Here is a 27,589-nt window from a genome sequence, read left to right as displayed (position 1 = left end):
TCGTGAAACTTCTATGACTCTCTTGCACAGTGATGATTCAAAACTCTGGTGGGCAGTCGCTGCTGCATGCTTTATCTGAAACTAAATATACTCTTCAAAAAAAGAAACGCAAAAGGCAAAATATGAGAAAAATTGTTAACAAGTTTATTCCGGGTAGTTCTGTATGACATGTGTGAAACTTTGCACATTCACTGCTGAACATCCAAAGTCTGCAAAGGCGAAGTCCACGCTCACTAGGTGAAGTTTAACGTCACTCAACGTCAATAACGAGTATGCCCCCCCGTGAGCATCAATAACTGCTTGGCATCTCCTGCCCATGGAAGCGATAAGATGACGAAACACATCCTGTGGAATGGCTGTCCACTCAGCCTGCAAAGCTGCTGCAAGCTGAGGTAGAGTCCGCGGTTGAGGTTGTCGCCGTCGCAGACGTCGGTCCAACTCGTCCCAAAGATGTTCGATGGGGTTTAAATCTGGTGATCTGGAGGACCAGGGAAGAACGTTGATGTTGTGGTGTCTCAAGAAGACAGTGGTGAGTCGGGCTGTGTGAGGACGGGCGTTGTCATGTTGAAAAACGTCGTTGACGTTCACCATGATGGGTTGCACATGGGGCCTAAGGTACGGTTGTGTACGGTGTGATCGGAAATCCTACGCAGCCCTGGTATGGTTGAGGCAGTAGACGTCGCAGTGGTGGTCCTATTCCGAAGGTGATGTAACCGGATGTAACGATCTTGTGCGGGCATGGTCACACGAGGTCTGCCAGATTGTGGACGGTCACGAGTTGATCCATGTTGTTGGTGACGATTCCATAGCCTTGTGATGGTGCTTGGGTGGATATTCACAGCTCTGGCAACATCTGATCGAGATTCGTCTGCTTCCAAGCGAACAATGGCGTGGTTGCGTTGTGCTTCAGTCAGTCTTGGCGTAACTGTATTGCGTGTCGGTGGTTTAACACTGAGCTATGGAAACCGAGACCCCGTCACTTTTATAGGGATTTTGCACATGTTGCACTTGCAGAACATGCAGATTTCTCAAACAAATTTATTGGACACGCATGCGTTTTGGCGAAAAATCCGTTGTTTTCCTCCGTTTTCAAAGTGCACAAGTTTTATTGTCATTTTGGTCTGACAATCAGTGCCTTAACACGTATAACATCACATACTCTGAGTTTGTAACGTTATTACATATATTTATCTTTAAAATAAAAAAAAATATCCCTTTTGCGTTTCTTGTTTTGAAGAGTATATTTCCTGTAAACAATATATAACAACAAAATATCTGCCTTACTTCCATCTAGAACATCGGTCTCTAGGATCTATAATATGCTTAATCACGCAGTGTTGGTTATAATTCGACATTTATCATCAGTCATCACCATGATTTGTTCTCCGATGCTCGAAAATGAGCTTGGTGCTGTCTTTTTAACTGCTGCTTAAATATTTCTGTAGTGGGAGACAAACAGCCTAGACGTTTGTGTAACATAGCCGAAACTGATCAGGCAGTGGTTTAAAAAAAAAAAAATCATAGCGATTCTGATAGCAGCGTTGTTTTCAAAAGGGCAGGAAGCTTATACATAAAAAACAAACAATACATCATGTATTCGAAAGACAGCTAGTTTGGGTATTAAAATTTTGATTAAAATAAAGTACAGGACAACGTTTCGACCTTCTAAGGTCATTTTGCTAAGCTGAAGATGACCTAAGAAGGTCGAACGTTGTTTTGGTCATTATTTTGGGCCTGGCATGGCCTAGCGCGTTAAGGCGTGCGCTTCGTAATCTGAGGGTCACGGGTTAGCGCCCGAGTCGCGCCAAACATGCTCGCTTTCCCAGCCGTGGGGGCGTTATAATGTGACGGTTAATCCCACTTTTCGTTGGTAAAAGAGTAGCCCAAGAGTTGGCGGTGGGTGGTGATGACTAGCTGCCTTCCCTCTAGTCTTACACTGCTAAATTAGGGACGGCTAGCACAGATAGCCCTCGAGTAGCTTTGTGCGAAATTCCAAAACAAACAAAACCAGCCGTTTTGTGAATACATTTTTACTTCAAGTGAATTTTCTTCATTATGGTATACAGCCATTTTCGCTATAGACTCGCGGAAGTATATTAAATGACAATAATAAAAACAAATGGACGATCCTTATTATGTACCGCTACCGTGAATCGTGATAGATATACGTATGTAAATATGTGCATTTATGTTTACGTCTATACCAATTATGATAAGACTTCGAGTTGTTACCTGGATATTAAACATTGCTCACTGCTGACTGTCCGATTTACCCACTAAAGTTTGCCTTCGGTATGCAATAAAAATACGAACTTATTTCTGCAGTGAGAACTTATTGCTATGTATGTAAAAGAAAGGTTTTACTGTTGTAGAGAATAAACAGTAAACTTTAACAAGATCGCAATGATATTTCTTTGGATTTCAAAGCTATTTCTGACTTACGTTCTTAATGGCACGATTCGTTCTATTGTGTTTCACTTGTTTTGTGGCTCTTACACAGTTTTAACACGCTCTAAGCAACTGCATTAAACGTGACTAGGCCTGTTGTAGAAATTATTATACGCAATCATTCTGGCTGTAAAGAAGTGTGTCAGCATTTGGTGAAAAACAGAGCATGAACTCGGAGTTCTTGTAAAACAGGCATGAGAAACAAACTGTTACATCGGAGCTTTACAACGTTCTACGTAAAACAAAAATTAGTCCCGGTAAAATTACACCATTAATTGTTTAATGTATTTTTATGACAGTCTTTTAGAAGAAAATGTAGGCAGTGTAATAACAATAACTTATGCTCCAATAACAAGGATAATGAAACACTTCGGTGAAGTTTTTCAACTTCCAATTTTGGGGTTTGTACCTCGCAAGCATTGTTTGTTTTGTTTTTTTATTGGACTGATAAAATGTCGCTGTGAATAGTGGCTGTGGTCGTTACTCTGAATAGTCCAAGCATGAAGAAGCTAGTGTTAGTTCAAAGTCTGCGAGATTAGCTCATGATCGCGTCACGTGTATGAGTGGAAAGCACTAACAATCACATAGTAAAATAATAGTAATAAATGATGGACTGGGAAGCAACAAATAATATCACAGTATATTGTATACGATTCATTGTCGTGGTTCAGATTGTTAGGCTGTTTTAAAAACAAAACAGAGCAGCCAATGTCTAAGCTGGTTTTCTTTCATGATGTTTTATGAAATGTTTTATGGTTGTCGAAGAATATCGCTATAGGCTTCTCCTCCGATCTGCCAATACCTCTAACTACCAAAAACAAAGTCAGCCAATATAAAGACTTGAAATTTTCGTTTGTTGTTGAGTACAAAGCGAAACAACAAGCTATCTGCGCAGTGCCTAATGCGAGTACCAAAAAACTCTACTTTCAGTATTGTAAACCCTAATACTTTCCGCTGAGCCTCGATGGGATGGCGAATTCAAAAGGTGTCCATTTTATTATTTGATGTTATTATTTTACGGTCCTTTATTCAAGGAGCGGATTAAGTGACCCCTAAATTATGCCCGAAAACATAATAAAGATCATTATTTATTTGTCAAAGTGTACATTATTATTTTCCTGGATAATGGATGCAGAGGGCGTTTTTCTACATATGATACACAGGGTTAGGAAGGGTTAATTCACCAGAAAGCATTACAGTTATATCTTGTAAAGTAAAGAGGGTGGAAACCGCAGAAACAAGAGGTATTGTGCATACAAAGATATAAAATGCATCTCAATTTGTATAATCAGAAACACTCTGCAAAATTTTAACTGAAAAACACCATAAGTTCCTCTTTATTAAAAAAGCAAAATTCTTGTCAAAGAGAAACTGTTTTGAAACTGCAAACATACACTTATATTCTCAACCTAGTTAATTTATCATATTTCTTTCGTTTTCGAGTTATATTTGGTTATTTAAAGTTTTAGTCAGTTGTAAAGTTATATTCAGTTATATAAAGTTTTAGACAGTTGTATATAATTATACTTAGTTGTATAAAGTTATATTTAGTTGTATGAAGTTGTAGACAGTTGTATAAAGTTATAGTTGTATACAGCTACATTTAGTTGTATAAAGTTATATTCAGTTTTAAGAACTTATAGTCAGTGTATAAAGTTATACTTCGGTGTATAAAGTTATATTCAGTTGTATAAAGTTATAGTCAGTTGTACAAAGCTGTAGACAGTTGTATAAAGTTATATTCAGTTTTAAGAAGTTAGAGTCAGTGTATAAAGTTATACTTCGGTGTATAAAGTTATATTCAGTTGTATAAAGTTATACTTAGGTGTATAAATTTATATTCAGTTGTAGACAAAGTTATAGTCAGTTGTACAAAGTTGTAGACAGTTGTATAAAGTTATATTCAGTTTTAAGAAGTTACAGTCAGTGTATAAAGTTATACTTAACTGTATAAAACTAACTATAACTTTATATAACTATATTTAGTTGTATACAGTTATATTAAGTTCTATAACGTTATAGTCAGTTGTATGAAGTTGTAGTCAGCAGTATAAAGTTATATTCAGTTGTATGAAGTTACAGTCAGTTGTCTGAAATTATAGTCAGTTGTATGAAGTTGTAGACAGTTATATAAAGTTGTAGTCAGCAGTATAAAGTTATATTCAGTTGTATAAAGTTGTAGTTAGTTATATAAAGTTATATTCAGTTGTATACAGCTATACTTAGTTGTATAAAGCTGTAGATAGTTGTATACAGCTATATTTAGTTATAGGCAGTTATAGACAGTTGTACATAGTTGTAGACAGTTGTATAAAGTCATAATTAGTTGTATACAGTTATAGTTAGTTATATAAAGTTATATTCAGTTGTATAAAGGCGAATTTTTATCAAATCCGAAAGAGTTAGTAAATATCACTTCTCATTAACCAAAGCTGTAAACAGTGATCTGAAAGATTGCTGGTTTTTTTTTATCTGTAACCGATGCAACGATAAGTTTAGTGTTTATAGCTGTGGCCAAAACTTGATGAAAATTAGTGTTACTGTGTTTTGTCTTACAATAAATTTTGTGCCTTTGAGGTTGTGACCAACGTTATGAAATATATTTGTTTTTGTTACCTGTGATGTAAAACTGCAAAAACATTTTTTTCTTTAGTTTTTGTTTGGAATTTCGCGCAAAGCCATACCAGGGCTATCTACGCTAGCCGTCATAACAACCCACCGCCAACTATTGGGGATCTCTTTTTCCCAGCGAATAGTGGGATGGAATGTACATTATAACTCACCCACGGTTGAAGGGTCGAGTATGTTTGGTGTGACTGAGATTCGAATCCACGACTTTCAGATTATGAGTCGAGTGTCTTAACCACCTGGCCATGCTGAGCCATCTTTAGTTTCGATTATAACTACGATATATTTCGTGTTTTTAACTGCGATCATACAACGAAATATTTCGTGTTTTTAACTGTAATCGTACAACGTCTTTATGCTTCCATTTTCGTGTTTTAACTGTAATCGTACAACGATCGTAATATTTAAAATTTATTGTTTTAGGTTGTGACTAAATTTATGAAACGATTTTATGTTTTTAGCTATGATCTCTATTATGGTAGGTTACGTGTTTTGAAATATTCAAAGATTTAAACGATTTCATGTTTCTAGTTATTTATGCACTACTATATGTTTTGTGTTCTTTGATAAATCGTTTAGACAGAGTATTCATGGTGAAACTTTGTAGAATTGACAGCAACTGCCTGTTGTAGAGAGGACGGCGTTTCTAAAGTCTTCGGCCTTTCGTCTTCAGGCCTTTCGACATGTTTTGTGTTTTAAACTGCGATTAATAACTTTTCCAAGTGTTTGTGTTTTTAACTACATATTATACTCAACTGTATTTAATAGTCGTGAACATGCTGAAATATGAAAGTCATAGAGTTTGAATCCTTTCGTAGCCAACAAACTCCGTATTTTGGGACTGTGGGTACTCCACAAGAATTGGTGATCAAATCCCACTATTCAATTAAAGTAGTCTCTTTGTTGGGGATGGTTGCTGTTGACGAGCTGCCTTACCCAAAGCCCATCAGCCCAATGTCGAAGATAGCTAGCTAGCGCAGATAACCCTTGTGCAGCTTCTAGCACTAAATTTCCAAACAAATCTTATAATTGATCCTTTGCAGGAGCCACGTTTGTACTAGTTATTGTTGTCAGTTTACAACAAAAGTAAAGCGTACGTTTCAAATAAACGTGTCGACATTGAAACTGTTAAAGCATTTGTAGTTTTAGTTGATAATGTACTTTTATGGTGTTAGGCTTAGTATGTTATAGCTTCAGTTAATAGCTAGTTCGTTATATGAACAAGAAAACGCTCGAAGAACCGACACGCACTCCTGAAACTATCTTGATTCAAACCACCACACATAAATCATTTTGATCGGTAAACTAGCTTTATTTAAGAGAACAGTATACATTGTAGGCTTAGCCCGGATTACAGGAATATGATATTAATCAACAACTTAGTTATAATAACTTTTGTTTAGTTGTCTAGATTTCTCTCTCTACATTGTCTCCATACATGCATAGGAAATAGATAAAATGTACTCTGCTAACCGAAAAAAAACTGTATGTATACATAATTATATATTCAAGCTAAGTGAATGTTATCTAAGACTGAAACAGTCTAATAAACAACTTTATACACAATTAAAATACTTTAAACGTTTAATTTTAAGGCTTAAACAGTCGAACAAATAACTTTATAGGAAACTAAAATACTTTAAACGTTTAGTTTTAAAGCTCATAGAAACTAACAAACAACTTTAGAGACAACTAAAACAATTTTTAACTTTTAATTTTAAGGCTCAAACAATCTAATAAACAACTTTATAGACAATTAAAACTGCTTTAAATATTTAATTTTAAGGCTCAAATAGTCTAACAAAAACTAAAATAACTTTAACAGTTTTACAGCTCAAACCGTCAAACTCTAAGTTTTTTAAGGTATGAAGAAGCAGAAGGTATGAATGTCATAATTTTCGTTATTCTGTTCCACTTATTTCAAAGCAATTACCATGCCTCTGAAAGACCTAAAACGAAAATGAGTCCATCATTTGTCTGTTTAGATACAGGTAATGAATGCATAATAATTTATTTATGGCTAACACACCCAGACTTTATTCTGTTCTATATATAAACTTTGAACGTGTACATAAGGTGTTAATTTGTTCCTTGAAACATGCACCTCTCTCAGCTCGTTTATTTATTTTCACCCTCAGTATAAAACCACCTTAAGGTAACAGAACATTTGCAATAAAGCTCTTGGTGACGTATCAATACATTTATAGAAGTTTATCATACGAAACTTAAAGAACCAAAATAAAAATAATTAGGAAATGCACAGTATGTCAGAATAATTACTTCTGTTATTCTGTGGATTAAATCAAAATTGAATTATTGTATTGAAACAAACGGATTTGTGCCCACATGTATAATTAGGAGAGCTATAATTGTTGAACTATCCATACGGCCTGCAGTACCTTCCTTTAAAACCTGCGTCTTAAACTCTCAAAGATTGTTTTAAAAAATGTTACAAGTTGCGTTGAATCTTTATGACGCTACCGCGTTTCACACGAGTAGATCTGCAGTCCGAATCATGGTTTTTATTTTTACATTGTTTGTGTCTTTCGTTTGTTATCAAAGGTAGACTTCAGACAACAATACTTACACAGCCTATCATCATAGGTTGACTTTCTGTTCCAAAACTGCTGAGTTATTTAGTAGCACTCAAACTACATCAAACCTTTTATGATACTACAGATATTTATAGTTATAAGATTGAATAATGTTTGTTCGTTTGTTCTGAATTTCGCGCAAAGCTACACGAGGACTATCTGCGCTAGCCGTCTCTAATTTAGCAGCTAGTCATCATCACCCACCGTCAACTCTTGGGCTACTCTTTTACAAACGAATAGTGGGATTGACCGTAACATTAAAACACCCCCACGGCTGAAAGGGCGAACATGTTTGGTGTGACAGGGATTCGAACCTACTACACTCGGGTTACGAGTCGAGCGCTCTAACCACTATAGCCTGGTCAGGCTGGGCGATTTAATAAAGAATCGTATAGTTTAATCAGTAATATCTTTGTGCATATTATAACACTATGGATATGAACAGATATAACAGTTTATATACAATATTACAGTCAAATTAGGAGAAACCACATTATAATACTATGGGTGTATATGGTTGTAACAGTTAATACAGGCTAAACAAAGTCCATTAAAACACTGTGTTACTGTACGGCTATAAAAATTAAACGAGGCCAAAATTCAATATAACACTACAGATCTATAAGATCGTAACAGTTAAGCCAGCTCAAAACTCATCCTACTATAGCAGAACTATACAGTTATAATAGTCGATACAGGAACTCATTTAAAGCAGGTCAAATTGCATTATATTGCTGCGTGTATGTACGGTTATATTGATTAAAACCAGGCCAACATTTGCTGTAGCGCTACGAATCTGTATAGTTGTAAAAGTTAATACAGGATCTTCAATATTATTTTAAGGTGAGTTTGTTTCCTTGTGATAATTACAAAACCCAGTTAAAGTGTAAGTTTTTATTCACGATAGTCACTGTCCTTGTCGAAGCATTTTTCTGATATAGTTTAGAGTCTGCATGCATTTTTAAGCATGCTACTTTGTGGTCCAACTGTATGTCTGCGTTATAATACAGCTATTATAAAGCTAGAATCCAGGTTTCGATACCTGTGGTGGGCAGAGCACAGGTAGCTCATTGTGTAGCTTTGTGCTTAAACTCAAACAAACATACTTAGTGTTATTCTTTATTATACACTTGAGTTCAACAACCACGTTTCTTCCACCGAAACGTTAATGGGCTGAATTTGTTACGAAATTCTGTTAAAGTACGTGTTTTGTACTTTTTACTTCATATTACATTTTTCATAACCAGTACAGAAATATATCTTCCGCTGCCTTCTAACAATCTTGACCATTAAAAAAAAAAAAACACTACAAAAATTTAGCTCCACCTAGTGTATTCTAACACAAACGATAAGATCACCTCTTGACACCTGTGCAGGCATATAAATATTCAGCCTTCGAGAAAATGGAACAGTCGTGATTCTAAGTTGATGTATATAATAGTGGATAGCTGTATACGTGGGCGTTGGCAGCAGCGTAGAAAAGTGGAACACTTCTCACAAGCTTTAAAAATGGATGGGGGGGGATAAATAAATGGTTGGACACTTTCTTACATACAAGGTAGTCCAAATACTACATTCCGCTCCCTTTGTGCATCACGTGACACGATACAGAACCGACACGAGAGAACTATATAGTAAGGAAGTCACCAGAAGCAACTAAAAAATTCTATTTCAGTTTTATTCAGTACTATGAATTGTTACCTGTTTGATCCTATATCAATGATTGTACTTGTTTTGGTATTTGCATACACACAGCTGTACGTGCATACTTGTCATACTTTCACCATAACACATTTCAAAATAATTCGTAACGGAAGTGTAACTTTTCGAATTGTTTTCATGTACAGTGAGGTCTATATTTGTTTCTTTTTGAATTTCACGCAAAGCTACACGAGGGCTATCTGCGCTAGCCGTCTCTAATTTAGCATTGTTGACTAGAGCAGTGGTTTCCAACATTTTTTATGCCCCACACCCTTAAAAAAATTTAATATGTTCTCACACTCCTCACAGTAATTATTTATTTGAGAATAAAGGTGAAGGTGACCAGAACAAATGCTATCTCGCACCTCTGGTTGGGAACCACTGTACTAGAGGAACGTCAACTAGTCATTACTACCCACTGCCAACTATTGGGCTACTCATTTATCAACGAATAGTGGGATTGACCATGACAGTATAACGGTCCCACGGCTAAAAGGGCGAGCATATTTGGTGTGACGGGAATTCGAACCCGCGACCCTCAAATTGCGAGTCGAGCGCTCTAACCACCTGGCTTCATATCATTTAATAGATATTTTTGTATGTTCGTTTTAGAATTTTTGTATATAGTTTCACCAGATTTATGTATGACAACATGAACGGTGCATAGCTTTATGTAGCTGGCTATCAAGTGAAGCCAAGAATGCACGTCACGGTTTCCTAAGTATTAGCTACACTCGTGATGACGAGAAACCCACTTGAAGTGAAAATGTATTTCAGGACGGCTGGTACTAGTATTAACACATTACTAAAATAAAGCAGATAACGACTTTTCGACTTTCTTAGGTCATCTTCAGGTTAACAACGTTTGAAGATGACCTAAGAAGGTCAAACGTTGTTCTCTGCCTTATTTTGGTAAAAGTGTTAATACCCATACCAACCGTTCTGAGATACATTATCAGCTACACTGTCAGTTAGCGCCCACTAGTGACCATTTATGATGACTACAGATTCGCGTTCCTCATGATGTTACAAGGTATATCCACCAAGAATTATTGCTCTGTGATGTATAGTATTGTTTCTACTAATATTCGAATAATAATAATAAGCTAAGAATCTTTATAAAAGTCGTGGATGTGTATATGTCTGTATACGTAGGTTTACAGATATATTTATGCGTGTGTGTAGTTTGCATTATTTCAGTGTTTTCTACATTTCGTGACTCTTGCCAGAAGTTCAATAACGTTATTAAACTAGTTTTTATACCATTTGTTATAAAGTATTCTGAAGATGTGCTAGTACATTTTATTTTTACTTCAGTCCTGTGTAGTCTGAAGACCCACGGGGTCGAACAGGCGTTGCTTTAATTAACGTATTCCCAAGCAATTCCACCTTTTTTTATTCCTATTAAAATTGTCGCAATACGACAGGCACCTTTATTATGTGAACCGTTACTAGCTTTCGTAAGTTCATCACAGGACACGGTATGGTTTATTCTCACAGTGGCAGAACAGTGTTAATTTAATCTCACGTTTTGTTTGCGTAATATCATTTTTTTTTGTTCGTGATATATCCTCTGAAACGGACCATGACATTTTGATATTTAATTAAACGTTTGGCCTTCTCATGTGCACGTGGTCATTCAGGTGTATACAACCAACTTAATGCCTGCTTGAGAAACATCGACTGAACAGAACTACGTCTCAGAAACCAGTGTACGAGTGAACATTTAATAACTGTGAAAAAAAAAAATAATCACGGTCATATCTAAAACGTAGGGATCCGGTTCAAGAGTATATTTTCCGTTAGGTTACCTTTTTTTTTAGATACATTGTTTACACTTTCGAAACTTTTGTTTACTTTAGCTTGGCTAATGTCGTTGTAGCATCTATTTATGTTTGTTGGTTAACCACAAAGCTACACAATAGGTTGTGTGTTGTGTCCACCACAGGTATTGAAACCCGATTTCAAGTTTTATTAGCATACAAACTAACTTCTGAGCCAATGAGGGTAGAGGATAGATGTTATCTATTAATACTATATGTAAATTTTGTGTTATTCACGACTATCATCCCGTATCTAGTACTCTTTAATAAATGGAGACTTATACACGTCTTTAATTACAGATGTTAAAAATTTTATCTCTAAAGTTTTGTGTTTACTATTTAAAAAAAAAACACCTCAAAGTTACGTGTGAAATGAAAAAATATCGTGTTTTTTAAGTCATGACTAATGAAAATGTATTTTGTATTTTCAACCCCTGCTTTTCATATTTTCCAACAGGATAGACAATCTTACTCGCAATAGTTTCTGAAAATTCAGATAATCATTTGCTCCCGCGTGGCTCATTGGTGATTCGAAAGTGTTATAACAATACAATTCGAGTTTCGATAATGTTGATTGATAAATCATGTGTAGCCCTTTATATAGTTTTGTGCTTAACAACATACAAAAAAACAGACTATATATATATATATATATCTTTTTAGATTAATGTTACGTAGCGCAATTTCGTTGTATTTCTATGAGGTCCATCCAGTCATTTCCTTAAGAAGGCCCGACATTGTCAGGTGGTTAAGGCACTCGACTCGTAATCCAAGGGTTGCAGGTTCGAATCCCCGTCACACCAAACATGCTCGCCCTTTCAGCCGTAGGAGCGTTATAATATTACGGCCAATCCTATTATTCGTTGGTAAAAGAGTAGTTCAACAGTTGGTGGTGGGTGATGATGACTAGCTGCTTTCCCTCTAGTCTTACACTGGTAAATTAGGGACGGCTAGTGCAGATAGCCCTCATGTAGTTTCGCTCGAAATTCAAAACAAACAATCCTTAAGAAACCAAAAGTCTCCCGCTTATACAGCGGTAAGTCTATGGGTTTACAATGCTAAAATCAGGGTTTCGATTCCCGTCGGTGGACTCAGCAGATAGTCCGATTTTGCTTTGCTATAATAAAACAAACAAACAAAAAACCAAAATGTTACTTCATTGAACTAAAATGAAGGAGTATAAGAGACAGGATACAGAATCGCATGATAGAACTTGACATTCTCTGGTACACGTCTTCTTACACCAAGATATAACAATAATAAAGAAATTTAAATTACCATTATCAAAATTTTAAAGACAGAATACGAATAAGGGTTTTTTTAATTTTAAACATTTTTATTTGAGTTACAAAATGCATTAGGTTTTATTTTTAAGCTATGAAATCTGTAAAAATGTTAAGAAATCCTTTACAAAAGATCACGTTTTGATAATGTTAAGCCAACAGTTTTATTTATTGTTCATATTTTTATTAATATTCTCTGCATTTTGAAACATTCTTGATTTTTTTTAATTTCTTTCAAAGTGACATGAGTGACAACTGTGCTAGCCATCTTTTATTTAGCAGTGATAGTTTAGAGGGAAAGTAGTTACTCAACTAATGGACTACTATTTTAATGACAAATAGTGGGATTGACACTCACGAATGAAAGTAAGAGCGTGTTTGGTGATAGGGAATCGAACCCGAAATTCTCATCTTGTAGAGCACCTTAAGCCCCAGATCGTACCAGGATTTTTAAGCTGAATTATGAATATTACTATCTATTTTAAGATAACAACCTTGTTTATTGTACCCAAATGTAAGTTACATAGAGATTTAGGTTGTTAAAATATTGAAAACGACAAAAACAACAAAAGAATTTTCCCGATTGTTAAACAAAATTCAAAGTTTATCCATTTGTTCTTCATATTACTGTTATTGTTGTTTCACAAGCTTATAGTAGAAAAAGAAACGGCTATGAATAGTTTAGTGGCTTCCTTTGTATTCAATGCTTGTTAAACGTGTGTTTACATGAAACCTCAGACACAAAACCACTTGGCTCAGTAAATATTGGTTATGTGTAAAGAAAAAAGTCAGAGCAGCAGTCAGCTGTTGAAAAGTATATGACATTTAACTGAATACATATGCAAATATGTAGCTTAAACTTTATTCCCCGTAAATGGACATAAAAACTGTAGAGTCCCTAGTTGTAGGTTTGAAAATACAATCTTTGTTGTTTTCTGATTTAATTTTCTTCTGTACTTCTTGACGATCACTATTCCTCCTTTTCAAATTAACAATTTTAATTAACTTTTCTTTAAATTCCTTTCACACTGTTGTTTATTCTGTTCATATCTAGGCACCTTAAAATAAAGCTCTGTAAGATAAAAGGTCTTGTATATCTTGTATAGAACAAAGACAATAGTAAACGAAGTAAAATACACTTTTTTTTTTGTAAAGCAAAATAATTCTATATTTTCATGGCACGTTCCTTCACGTGCTGCCAATAACAATAATAAAAAACAATGACTGAGGTATAACAAATCAAATAAATACGTTCTTGTGTATTAGCATACATTAATGTATCTGAAAGTAAATGTTTATATTCATACTCGCTTCCATATGGCTAACAAAAAACGTGTTAATGATTCACATGGCTAACAAGGCTGTGTTCAAGGTTCACTGGCTAACAAGAATGGGTTAGAATTCGGAAATTGACTGTTTAAGTTAAATCTATTTAATAAAATAAATTAGTAGTACTGCATTTTATGTCTATCAAGTTCAATGCATTTTAAACGCTTATAAAAGGAAAGTTAAATGATTTTATTTTGTTACGAGATATTTTTAACACTTACAGATAATCGATGTTACTTGACAAGTGGCGGTTCATCCGAAATATTCACCATAAACGAAGCGCTACCTGTTGGTAAGTACATATTTTATTTTATATATATTTGTTTCGAATTTCGCGCAAAGCTACACGAGGGCTATCTACGCTAGCTGTTCCTAATTTTGCAGCGTAAGACAAGAGGGAAGGCAGCTAGTCATCACCACCCACTATCAACTCTTGGGCTACTCTTTTACCAACGAATAGGGTGATTGATCGTCACTTTATAACGCCGCCACGGGTGAGAGAGCGAGCATGTTTGGTGTGACGGGGATTAGAACCCGCGACCCTCGGATTACAAGTCGAATGCCTTAACCACCTGGTCATGCCGGGCCATATTTGTTTCTCTAAGTGAACCTTTGTGTTAAAAGATATTTCTATTTTGAGGTAGCTGTAACTGACTTTGGTAATGAGTCTACTGATTTACCATCTATAGAAGATACTTGATCTGAATGAATAGACAGTTACTTTTTGGTCTAATTGGAAGTCAGAATTTTGCGTAACTAACATTGCCGACTGGTGGTAGAGAAGACAATAAAAGGCGAGATGTTACTCTTAAGATGTACACACATAACATATTCATATCGAAGGTGAATAAGTTACAAAATAAAATGTTTTTCTTAAAGCGCTACTGGAAATCAGACAAACTATATGTTTCAATGTACATTTATTGATATTTATAGTAATAAGCTTTCCTCCAAAGTACATCTCAAAGGGAAAGGTTCAAAAGTCAAATCAATGAATATAAAATATGCTAATGACTAAATGCTTGCTAATGGACATTGTGTATCACAATAACTTGTATTTAAAAGACTCAAGTTACTCAAGTTTCTATGTCTAATAAATAATAAATTGATTAATGAAAAGTCTTGTTACAGATTTATTTAGCAGGTTAAAAAGTGTGATTAATTATAAGTGTGTTTTTGTTTTGGTTCGGTTTATGTTAAATCTACTTATGTTCTCCCAGATTCCATTCTTGGTAGAATAGAGGTTAACGGAAACGCTGCTAAAGATGGGGACATAGTGTTATCCCTAGAAGATGACAATCTTCCAATCGCTATTGAATCTTATACTAAAAACCTTATCCTCAGACAGAAACTAGACAAGGAAGGACTGGAGGGCGTTCAGAGCATTAGTGTGGACGTCAGTTGCACAAAAACAGGGGTAGAGGAGCCGGTAGGTCATGTGGCAGCTGTGTTATCGACCCCGTTTTGTATCCTGAATAACCCAATATCCATTATATGCACGTGCAAAAAAAAAAAAAAAGCAACATAACTCTATAGAACAATGTTGGCTTGTTGACGAATATTTAATAATCTCAATAAACCAGTTACTCCTGTCTTAATTCATTTTTAAATACCTTTCTTTTCTTGTGGTTACAGTACGATTTTCATGATGTAATGTTCCTCAACTTATTACTGTACATTTCGTTATTAAATTGACGCAAAGTTATACGCATATTTGCATTTATTTCACGAAATTGCTGACGTCAAGACTATTTGCATCTTTTTTAATGAAATATTGTAAATTTATTTGTTAAGTTGATGTAAGGTTGTACTACACTTCCATTTTTCCACATAAGTGCTTACGTCATGTATATTCTGCCTTACCGTAGTAATTGTCTTCCCTCAGAGCATTTTCATTTCCTCTCAATATGCGTATTATTATTACTGTTTTTTCACAATAATAAATTAGCTTTTTTAACAGCATTAGCCTTTAAACTGAAATTTTAATATTAAAATATATTATTCTATCCTACTGAAGACAGTATTCTCCTTTAAACTAATAATTTAACATTAAAATATATTATTCTATCCTACTGAAGGCAGTATTCTCCTTCAAACTAATAATTTAATATTAAAATATATTATTCTATCCTACTGAAGACAGTATTCTCCTTCAAACTAATAATTTAATATTAAAATATATTATTCTATCCTACTGAAGACAGTATTCTCCTTCAAACTAATAATTTAATATTAAAATATATTATTCTATCCTACTGAAGGCAGTATTCTTCTTCAAACTACTAATTTATTATTAAAATGTATTATTTTATCGTATTGAATGCAATTATCTCTTTTGTTGTCGTTTTCAGAGTATTATTATCCCAGTTCGTGTTATCGTCACAGATGCTAACGACAACAGCCCCAGATTTATAGGAAGTCCCTATACTCTCAACATCAGCGAGGTATGTTTTCTCTACAACAACAAGTGCGTAATATAGTAATAATAACATCATCTAATAAATAAACGAAGGGGAACCAAAATGGAGAAATCAACGGTTACATCAACATGAATATCACACCCGCACAAAAGAAAAACATCAGATAAAAATAAATAAGTAACCATGAAACGTAAATTAATTGAATATAGATTTTTATTTTCTTCGGGCTATTTGATCTTTAAGAAACATTTTAGGAATATTATTGTTGTGGCTGGATTTATACCATCGTATTCATCTGTTTTGAAACGTAACGGATTTGGTTATCCAAGTTGTTACCTAAATTAGTCATTTATTTTGGATGTCTAGGACCTTAACAACAACTACATTTCGAGCTTTATCCTAAATTATTATTAATCTGGAATAACTAGAATACTAAAATAAGTTTATTAAAATTCCATTATTATTATTGTTTAAATCCTGAATGCCTGTATTAACAATATTACACATTATAAACTATTGTTCGTGACGGAATATCCGAGATGCAACTCAGAGAAGTACATACTTTGTGATTGTTTTCCCTTATCTATGTCTAACGAAATAGTTTAGAAAAAATTGTGGTGTGTTCTGGCCTGACATAACAAGCGCTTGTAGTTCCTTCTTGTTAACAGTTAACTGTTATTAGGATCGGCAATTACTGTTTTGTGGTCCTTTTTTAACAGGTGATATTTGTTAGAACCAGTAATTACAGCTGTGTAATCAACTTTTGGTAAAAGATATTGGTTGTTGGAACTAGTCATTACTGCTCTGTGGTTCTTTTTTAACAGGTGATATTTGTTAGAACCAGTAATTACAGTCCTGCAATCTACTTTTGTTAAAAGGTATTGGTGGTTAGAACTAGTCATTACTGCTCTGTGGTCCTCTTTTAACATATGATATCTGTTATAACCAGTAATTACAGCTCTCTAATCAACTTTTGTTAAAAGGTATTGGTGGTTAGAACTAGCCATTGCTGCTCTGTGGTTCTTTTTTAACAGGTGATATTTGTTAGAACCAGTAATTACAGTCCTGCAATCTACATTTGTTAAAAGGTATTGGTGGTTAGAGCTAGTCATTACTGCTCTGTGGTTCTTTTTTAACAGGTGATATTTGTTAGAACCAGTAATTACAGTCCTGCAATCTACTTTTGTTAAAAGGTAATGGTTGTCGGAACTAGTAAATACGGTACTTTAAACAAGTTTCGATGCAGATAATACAGTGAATACTGTTCTTTGGCTTTTGATAAACAGTTAACAGTTGTTGTGACACCAATAATCACAGAACTGCGGTCCATGTTTGTTAACAGATAACGACTGTGAGAACCGCTAGTTAAAATTTTATAGTGCTTTTTTTATTAACAGATAACAGGATGAGAATGTGTTTAATAATGAACATGAATCATTCAGGTGTGAGTGGACATTCTTTAATACAGTGTTCAAGATCTGAATGTTATCCAGCGATGATATAAATATCATTGAATGAAATATCCTGACCTGTCGTTTCAGAATGTGTAGGAATTGATGAGTGGCCTGGGTTTAAGTAGTGTATGGTTGGTTCTGTTAGATATTCATAAATTTCACAAACGCTAGTTTTATAAACTTAAGAGTTCAAACTTTATAAATAAAATCTTGTATGTTTCATCAACTGTCTTAATCTTTATTATTAAACTTCGATTTCCTCATTATGAATCCATTTCAGGTAATTAGAGTTCTTTAAACTTACAACCAACCAAACCAAACGACGGTGGATGGGCCTGTGATAATTAATGTTTCGCCCTCCATGACAAAAATTAGTGTTTCATCAACCTATTTTTAACAGATAATTGTGTGTCGGGTCTGTGGTAATTAGTGGTCTCGTTCTCTGTTTTTCACAAATAATGACGGTAATTACATTTTTGTCATTCTTTTCTAAACAGATAACAGTGGTTGGGACTGTGGTAATGCAAGACATTAAAGCCATCGATGATGACCAAGCGGGCCTTTTCAACATTGTTGAATATTTTATAGAACGTGGACCTTATTCAGTGAGTAAACCTGAACAAAGCTTTTTTTCACAGATTTCATAAGTTTATTATAATGAGTTTCTAAATGAACTTCTCATGTATTCTTGTTCTTCTAAAGATAGTAAAGCCTGTTCCACGGAAAGATGTAGCTGTTTGTTTATTTTTTGGATTTCGCGCAAAGCTACACGAGGGCTATCTGCATTAGCCATCCCTAATTTAGCAGTGTAAGACTAGAGGGAAGGCAGCTAGTCGTCACCACCAACCGCCAACTATTGGGCTACTCTTTCACCAAAGAATAGTGGGATTGACCGTACATTAATAACGCCCCCACAGCTGAAAGGGCAAGTATGTTCGGTGTGACGGGGATTCGAACCCGCGACCCTCGGATTACGAGTCTAGTGCCTTAACCACCTGACCATGCCGGGTCGAAAGATGTAGTTTTTTTACATGGCTGCCGACTTACAACGCTAGAATCTGGGTTTCGATACCCGTGGTGGTCAGAGCCCAGATAGCCCATTGTGTATCTTTGTGCTTAAATACAAACAACAACAGCATTTTACACGGATAATTTATTGTGTGTGTCGAAACTTCGGTGTCTTAAATCTCTTATTTTTATCAAATCTTTTGATAAGTGCTGTCAGTCTAAGACATTCAAGTTTAGATATGCTGGTTGATTTTTAAACATATGTAGTCTTTGTCATAATAATAAATAACTTACATACGTGCACTTCGGGAAATCCTTGTTCATGAACAAACACTAACCATTCACTATTTCCCTGAATTAATAACAGTATGGCGAACTGTTTACGTTGTTGTTTTCGAATTAAGCACAAAGCTACACGATGGGCTATCTATGCTCTGCGCACCATGGGTATTGAAACCCTGTTTTAAATTTGTAAGTCCGCACACATACCGCTGTACCACTAGGGGGCGACAAACTGTTTAATGGAGAATTCTCGTAAAGGAATGAATAAATGTTTTTACCATCTTTTAAGCTAAATAACATACAATACATTTTTGTACAATATTTACCAAACCTCATTAGTCTTGCTATGAAAGTATGATGAAGCGCTACCTGACGGAGGCAAGCCATAAACATTCTTAATCAGTTTCTCCTTAGACATTTTTTTCATTACAGTAAATACTGCCACTTGCTTGTTGGATGACGTTTGTCCATCTCAAGCACAATGAGTTGATTAGAGTTGATGGTACATAAATATTTGTGTCCTTACTGAAGGTAAGTATATATATTTGGTCAACGACTCGAACCTCAGTTACCAGAATCGAGGAGAATGCACATAGCAACTCTTTCAATAATTCTGGAATTTACAATCACCTAAGCAAAGACTGTGGCAGAAAATCGAACAGTGAACACTTCATAATAATAGACAAACTAACAGATGAATAGACGCCAAGAATAAAGGAAGCACTCTTAGTTCCTATGACCTAAGCTGAAAAATCAACGAGCTAAATTACTGAATCTCAAACTATAATCAACTAATCGTACCTAAAATAAAGATAAAGTGGAAAAATTCTCCTTAGAAATTCATATTTTTTAGTACAAGCAGCCTCCTCGATGGCTCAGTGTCAAGTCTAAGCTCTTATAACACTGACAATCGAGTTTTGATACCTGCGGTGGGCAGGTCACAGTTTTGTTTGGTTTCTTTTGAATTTCGTGCAAAGTTACACGAGAGCTATCTGCGCCAGCCATCCCTAATTTAGCAATGTAAGACTAGAGGGAAGGCAGCTAGTCATCACTATCCACCTCCAACTCTTGGGATACTCTTTTACCAACAAATAGTGGAATTGACCGTGACGTTATAACACCCTTAAGGCTGAAAGAGCGAACATGTTTTGGTGTAACGGAGATTTGAAACCGCGACCATTGGATTATGGCAGGTCACAGATAGCCCGTTATGTAGATTTGCACTTAACAACAACAAAGAAGCATAGTAAATCTTAGTAAGAACATAGTGTTCAAGTAATCAAAGCGACGTTACTTAAATAAGAAAAAAATCAAATAACTGTTTGTATTGTTAAAGACAGCTAGTTATCGCTTGGGGGCATATTATCTCTGCGCAGAGCAGTTCCGTAAAATCATGCGTAACGTTCGTCGGGACCGAGGTCACACACGATGCTTGGACTGGTTTTACCCGAAGGTTTACAACAATGGTGTAAAATTAATACTTTAAGAAGTCGTGAATGTGTTTCAGCATTAAATTCATCCCCGGTAATAATATTACTGACGTAATACGTGCTTCTGACTGCCCCCAAATTGGTTTGGTCGATTGTTCTTTTTTGCTTATTTAAATGAAATGCGTGTTACATGTCCGTAATATAAAATTCATTTGACCTAGTAAATAAAATGATTAGCAGCATTTAGGTAGTTTTTCTTTTGTTTATTTTTTGAGAGGAAGAAGAGTTCGCAGGTAGAATAAGGACTTGATTTTCTTTTCTTATTCTGCAATTAGCCCCCAGAAGTTGCCTTTGTAAATGCCGCTGATTATGACTAGGCTAGAGGTTAATGCTTGTTTTACCGCAAAGCTATGTGATGGAATGTCAGCGTTGTGTCTGTTGCAGAAATTGACCCTTGAAATTTTGCTTTATAAGGTATGAAATGTCTACCACTGAGCTGTCATGGAGCATTTGGTTAGTGGCATTTTGTGTCGTGGAAGCCATGTTTATTCCTCCTTGATTTCTAACCAATTAAAGATGGAGGTTTGTTCCTGTAATTTTGAACAAGTCTGATGTAATTTAGAGTTTGCTCTTTAAACTTTTTAAGCTGCACCAAAATTAATCGGAATTGGTAAAAAGTTCTTCGCTGGAAAAAGACCACAGAGGTCTCTGATCACTTCCATTTACCGAAATCTGATTATCTATATAAATATACTGTCCAGTTAGAAAAAACTCGAGGGGCATACATAGCCCAGTTAAATGCAAAAGGAAAAAATAAAAGAACATACCTTACCCAGTAAAAAGTAGCAACGTATTTCTAGTGTATGTTATCCATCGAAAACATTTTACATACAGAAACGATGACGTAAAACGCTAACATTAGGGTTGATCTGTTGGTCGTGATACAACGTAATATTCTTAAGACACAAAACAGCAACGTTTGATTTGACCTAAACCTACATTTGATGGCATAAGACTCGAAAGTTTAATGTGCATTTCACATGTATCTAGCCGTACAGCCTCACACGCCAACATTTGTTCTGACTTTGACCTGTAACATATAATCAAAATACTAAAATGTATTCAAACTTTGAAAGATTGTATCAAAATACACCAGAGCTTTTATCAGATTTGTTCAAAACGGACTTCGATGACGTCCACTTACCCGAACCTCAAGTTTCGTTTACTTGGAGCTAAAGCAATGGTCATGTTTGTTTGTTTCTTATGTTAGAAGTAATGAGTTATGTGATAGTAGTTGGTCTTAATTAACAGTGCTTTATTTATGTAGGTAAAACAACTTAACCTAGCAACATATTTCGAGTCAATATTATGCAACGAAAATATTACAAACTGAGAAGGCAAAAGATTGGAATAATTCAGCTGAACTAGGCTTTGGATTGTTTGGTTGTTTGTTTTTTGAATTTAGCGCAAAGCTACACGAGGGCTATCTGTGCTAGCCGTCCCTAATTTAGCAGTGTAAGACTAGAGAGAAGGCAGCTAGTCATCACTACCCACTACCAACTCTTAGACTACTTTTTCACCAACGAATAGTGGGATTGACCGTAACTTTATAAAGCCCCTACGGCCGAAAGGACGAATATGTTTGATGTGACGGTGATTCAAACCCGCGACCCTCAGATTACGAGTCTAGTGGCTTAACCACCCGACTATGCTAGGCTCTCATGGACTTTGGATTGAAATACAAGAAAGAATTTGAAATATTAAATGTAAATAAATAAGATTGATGTGTGTTTGTGTGGTATTTGGACACAAATAGATATGTGGATAGACATGTCAGAACTCCCCCTTTTAATTGAAATATTACTTCTTATTCAAAATATTTAACACATTAGAATTAGTAATAAAAATACCACCAACATGATGAAACCGCGAATTAAAAACTATAGCTACCATGGCATTAGTTTTGTTGCACATTGCTTTCCATCACAACAAGTTTGTCATTGTTGTTATTATATTATTAGACTACAAAGACCATCTGTGCTCTGCTTACCAAGGCTATTGAAACCCAGTTTCTAGCAGTTTAAATTCGCAGACGTGCCGCTGTGCCACTGGGAGAGCAGTGCAACAATAACAGTTACTTCTATAATATCAATTGACATGTTTATTTCTTTATATTTAGCATCTCTTGGCGTTTGAAAACCGTTTGGAAGGTGTTCTTCTCTTAAATTCGCCACTGGATTTTGAAACTCTCCCTAAATTTTCAGTGAAAATAAGAGCTCAGGTAAGTTTCTCTTTTCCTGTTGTTGTATATATTGATGTTTTGGTTATGATAAGCATTTAAATGTTTTAGCAAAATCCACTGTTAATTTCAGTTGTCACTGTAAATTAGCAACGAATTATGTGTATGATAATAGCTCCAAAATGGATTTGGGACAACTTTTCTGTTACACAAAATTCAAACATAGATGTTAAACCAGCCCAGCGAGTGTGGAAAATCAATTCAGTTAAGGGTGTGGAGTAGATGCACATCCACAACGCCTTTCACTGTCTGCTGTCAGTTGTGGGAAAGCAGTTACCCTTAAAAGTTCTTATACTTCTTAAAATACAAATAATATTAAACTACCCTAATATATTTGTACAAAATGCAACTCCCAGCCTCCGAATATAGTAACAACTGAAACATACAGTACACAGGTGTGTTCCAGTAGTAACAACTGAAACATACAGTACACAGGTGTGTTCCAGTAGTAACAACTGAAACATACAGTACACAGGTGTGTTCCAGTAGTTACAACTGAAACATACAGTACAGAAGTGTGTTCCAGTAGTAACAACTGAAACGTACAGTTTACGCTAACCTATGGGCCATGTTTTACCCAGTTAACGTACTGATGTTATGATAAGCACCATACATCTATAAATATTTTCTTATTTATTTTTATGTAGGATCAAGGGGACCCTCCAAAAAGTTCTTTCGCGACATTGACAGTCCATGTCCAAGATGCTGATGACCAGAATCCGAAGTTTCGAGTAGAAAAATACACAGCTGTATTACCGGAAAACCTTCAAAAGGTACGTTTCTTAATTCGTTTATCATTGTTTTATGTGGTGGTTTGAAACATAAGCCACAGTTTAGTTTAAATGTTCTGAATAAAATATTGTGAGTAAATTATTTTCTTAAAGTATTGGAATGAAGGAAATTACTGCAGAAAATACTTTAATATACATACATACAATGTTTAAGTCGGATAGCTCTTATATTCTTTGATCTATTTCTGTTACATAATTTTTGTTTTAATTTTAAATAAAGGCTGTGAAGGTAACAAATAAAGACCTGATATTTAACCTTCCAGTAGTAATTTTGTACTGGACAAAAATGTTTTTAGATTAATTCGATTAAGCCTAATAGGTCTGGCATGACCAGGTGGTTAGGGCTCTCGACTCGCACTCTGAGGATCGCGGGTTCTAATCCCTAACTTACCGTTTCTAATTAAGCAGTGTAAGACTAGAGAGAAGGCAGATAGTCATCACCATCCACCGCCAACTCTTGGACCATTATTTTACCAATGTATATTAGGATTGACCCATACTTTATAAGGCCCTTTCAACCGCAAGTTCGTTATAATGTGACGATCAAACCAACTCTACATTGGTAAAAGAATAACCCATGAGTTAGTGGTGGGTGTTGATGACTAGCTGCCTTCCATAGCTGTCTTACACTATTAAATTAGGGACGGTATGTTTGGTGTGATGGAGATTCGAACCCGCGACCCTCACATTGGAATCGATTGCCCCTGATACGCGAAGCACTGAACATTTAGTATTCTAATTGGAAAATTCATTCGCTAATGAACACAGTAATCATTAACAACTGCGTGAACTAATTAAAAATATTATCTAGGTTTGATCACGCACGTACCTCCAAACGTCGGTGTTCTGTGGAAGGAACGAAACTGTGGTTGGTTGGTTTACTGTAGGATATTAGTTCCACGCCAACGAAGTCAATAATGCACGATTCTTTCTACACTTACTAACTTATTGCTTGTGACAACTTACGGGGAACAAAGAGAGAGCTACTGCGCATAATTCCAAACGAGGAGGATAAGTCGATTAAACACCAGAATTCAATGGTAATCAAAGGTTAAAAATATGAGTAAGAAAAAAATTAACTTCAACAAACGTAGCTGAAACAAATATAGATATTGACCTATGACCTTGTGACTTTCCAAGAATTAACGGTTAATATTTTTTAATTAAACATAGACTCGCTATAGGACGTACGATCCGCGAGCAGATCTCCAGCTTTAGGATATGTAATATACGAATATTTGTTTGTTTTGTTTCTGAATTTCGAATCCCCATCGCACCAAACACGCTCGCCCTTTCAGCCGTGGGGGCGTTATATAATGTGACGGTTAATCCCACTATTCGTTGGTAAAAGAGTAGCCCAAGAGTTGGCGGTTGGTGGTGATGACTAGCTGCCTTCTCTCAAGTCTTACACTGCTAAATTAGGCAGGACTATTGCAGATAGCCCTCGAGTAGCTTTGCGCGAAATTCAAAAACAAACAAACAAAGAAGCCAAATTTTCGTTAGGATAAGAGCAGAAATAACTGGGATACGTGTGAGAAAAAGCGGAGTATCGTCAGGGCTATTCAACATATACTACCATGACAACCGTAAATGTTTTGTTTGCTTTTAAATGCGCAAGTGTGACCATGTTTCGTTATTTAATCGGAAAATGAGATTGTTATATGTAAATATTGTTCCTGTTGTATGTAAAGAAGACGGAAGGAATTAGTTTAGAATATTCAATTTAAAATGGAAACTAAAAATATTAACTAAAAAGAAATTAAATAAAAACACGTGGACAGTTATCATTAATAAACTTAAAATTGAAAGGTAAAAATAAAGAACTTAGACAACATGTGATGATTTTATTTGTCAAACAGGAAACTAGTTAATGATCAAAGATCGCTGACGCCAGGACATATGTTTGTTACATTGTATTTAAAGTGGCGAACTAGAAAGCTTTTGTTATTCTTCCATCAGCTTTAGTTTTGAAACCTGTTTGAATACCAGTAAGAACCACCCGATTAATAGAATAACCGAGTTGGTTAAAGCATTAAGAAATGGGGAAGTCTTTTTTTTTCGGTGTTAACAGGAGATTTATGGTTATTAAAACTTTCTTTTAGGGTCGTTTGGATCTGCCCTACCTGCATACTGGTGATTATATATTTTACTCTGTATAAGGTACATGATGTTGTGTAGATAGTTTCTTTTGTAATCTTAAAGTACTTCGGATCGTATTTGTTCCAAAAAAAAAGAGTCCACAGCTTTAATGAATGAGTTTTACTACATGGATAGCAACCATTCTGTGGTTGTAGGAACGAGGATAGTTTCAAGATAATGTTATCTTAAGGAAATATTTGTTTCAGACAGTCGTTTAATTGGAGTAAATGAATTTTTTTAAATGGATAAACGGAAAAAGAGAAGTTCGTTTGTTTTAAATTTCACGCAAAGCTAAAACAAGCTAGTTATCACTACCCACTTCCAACCCTTGGGCTGCACTTTTACTAACGAATATTGGAGTTGACTGTCATATTATAACGCTCCTATCAAACATAGACCCTCTTTCAGCTATGGGAGCGTCAGAAATTCTGTTTGAAGTTTCATTGTTACAATGTTCAAGGACTGTATTTTGTTGAGTGTTGTTGAATATTTCAATATTTGTCTCCCTATTTCAGCGTCTTTTTTTGAGTTTTTTTTTAAAGCGAAGTCACATTGGGCAATCGAACCCCGGATCTTAGAGCTGTAAATTCGTAGATTTATTGCTGTCCCACAGAGGGGCTTGATATCTTTATAGTGTATATATAACGTGATTTGTTTAAGATAAATATGGTTTTTCCGTTTCATGTTCAGTAGAGTAAGCCATTTAAATATTAGAATATTAAGTGAAACTCACAACAATGCTTACTCTTGCAGTATATTTATATGTTTTGTATGATTTTATTTCAAAAACATTAGATTGCTTTGTTAATTAGTTGCTAATATACTTGGAACGGAATTTATTAGTTAAATTTGAAAATATTACTCCGTTTTTGCTGTAGGGAGAAGAGCTAATAATATCACCAAATCCCATAGAAGCTGAAGACCCGGATGTTGATATTAGGTCACCCGTTGAATACTTTTTTAATTCTGGTAAGTTACAAAGCGTTTTCGTGTTGGATGTAATCACAAGGCTAATAACTTTGTTTAGCAGTTTGATACAGAACCGTTTGGTTTAAAAAGTGTCAAGTGACGAATCTTAAACCTTGTTTATTTTAAATATATTACGTGTAAAGAGGAAAATTTATTGTGTTTCCAAAACCACATCGGACTATCTGCCTTGTCCATGATTATAACATTGTAAATCAAAAGACTTGCTGTTCTCCCTCCTGGAGATAGAAAAATAAAATTGAAAATTCATTTAAGTTGTCAGCCGTAGAAAGAGGTAAGGTCAGTCAGGCCATGGCCTGTCCACTTTTTCATACCATCTATAATCACAACTCGTGAATTAGAGCCTGCTTCCTTTATTTCAGTTCATTAAGTTGGATGTATGCAGTATTTGTTGTTAAAATACTTCAAAAGGTTTCTGGGGTAGTTTTTCCCCAGCCTCTTTAGAAATCGCAATGTTGCAATGAACTGGCTAGTTAAAATCGCTTTCTACACCTTAATTTCTAATACATTAATTATGTTAATACCTTAACATATTGGTATATATGTCTAAACATGATATGGAGATTTGCTGTCTTCCTCCGTTAATGTATTGTATTATGTTATCTAGCTTACTGCTTTTTTCATCTTTCAATTCTTTTTTATTTTGTTTTTTTTATTATTGTGAGCAACCATCTTCTCACATCTGGATACAGACAGAAAAAAGTGCTAAAGGTGTAGAACATCATGGACCAGATCATTCACATTTACTCAATTGTTTTTTGTTAATCATGGGAAGCCAGCGAAGTTGAGGTTAAACTTACTCCAGCCATACCCCTAAAAACAAGGGCGCGTTACATGATGACCCATCTAACGATTTGTGCCCTGGTGTTGAATGTTTTTATTGTGGCTGAGATGTTTTTCTTATACCTCATGAATTTAAATTTAATTGTATTTAATCTAAGGTTTTATATCCTGCATAAAATTCCTGCTATCC

General features: G+C 35.1%; 1 protein-coding gene across 1 annotated transcript in view; it reads left to right on the top strand.

Annotated features, from left to right (window-relative positions):
- The window catches only part of LOC143243978 (protocadherin beta-11-like), a 56,736-nt gene that overhangs the window by 16,596 nt on the left and 12,551 nt on the right, over nucleotides 1-27,589 (top strand). The window contains exons 3-9 of the mRNA XM_076487886.1: nucleotides 14,030-14,098; nucleotides 15,027-15,235; nucleotides 16,158-16,250; nucleotides 18,178-18,285; nucleotides 22,580-22,681; nucleotides 23,347-23,472; nucleotides 26,508-26,598. Of these exons, the coding sequence (XP_076344001.1) occupies nucleotides 14,030-14,098; nucleotides 15,027-15,235; nucleotides 16,158-16,250; nucleotides 18,178-18,285; nucleotides 22,580-22,681; nucleotides 23,347-23,472; nucleotides 26,508-26,598 (798 nt within the window). The remainder of the gene's footprint in view (nucleotides 1-14,029; nucleotides 14,099-15,026; nucleotides 15,236-16,157; nucleotides 16,251-18,177; nucleotides 18,286-22,579; nucleotides 22,682-23,346; nucleotides 23,473-26,507; nucleotides 26,599-27,589) is intronic.

The sequence above is a fragment of the Tachypleus tridentatus genome, chromosome 2 (assembly GCF_004210375.1).
Source record: "Tachypleus tridentatus isolate NWPU-2018 chromosome 2, ASM421037v1, whole genome shotgun sequence".
NCBI lineage: Eukaryota > Metazoa > Arthropoda > Merostomata > Xiphosura > Limulidae > Tachypleus > Tachypleus tridentatus.
This window is presented reverse-complemented; position numbering and strand designations above follow the sequence as displayed.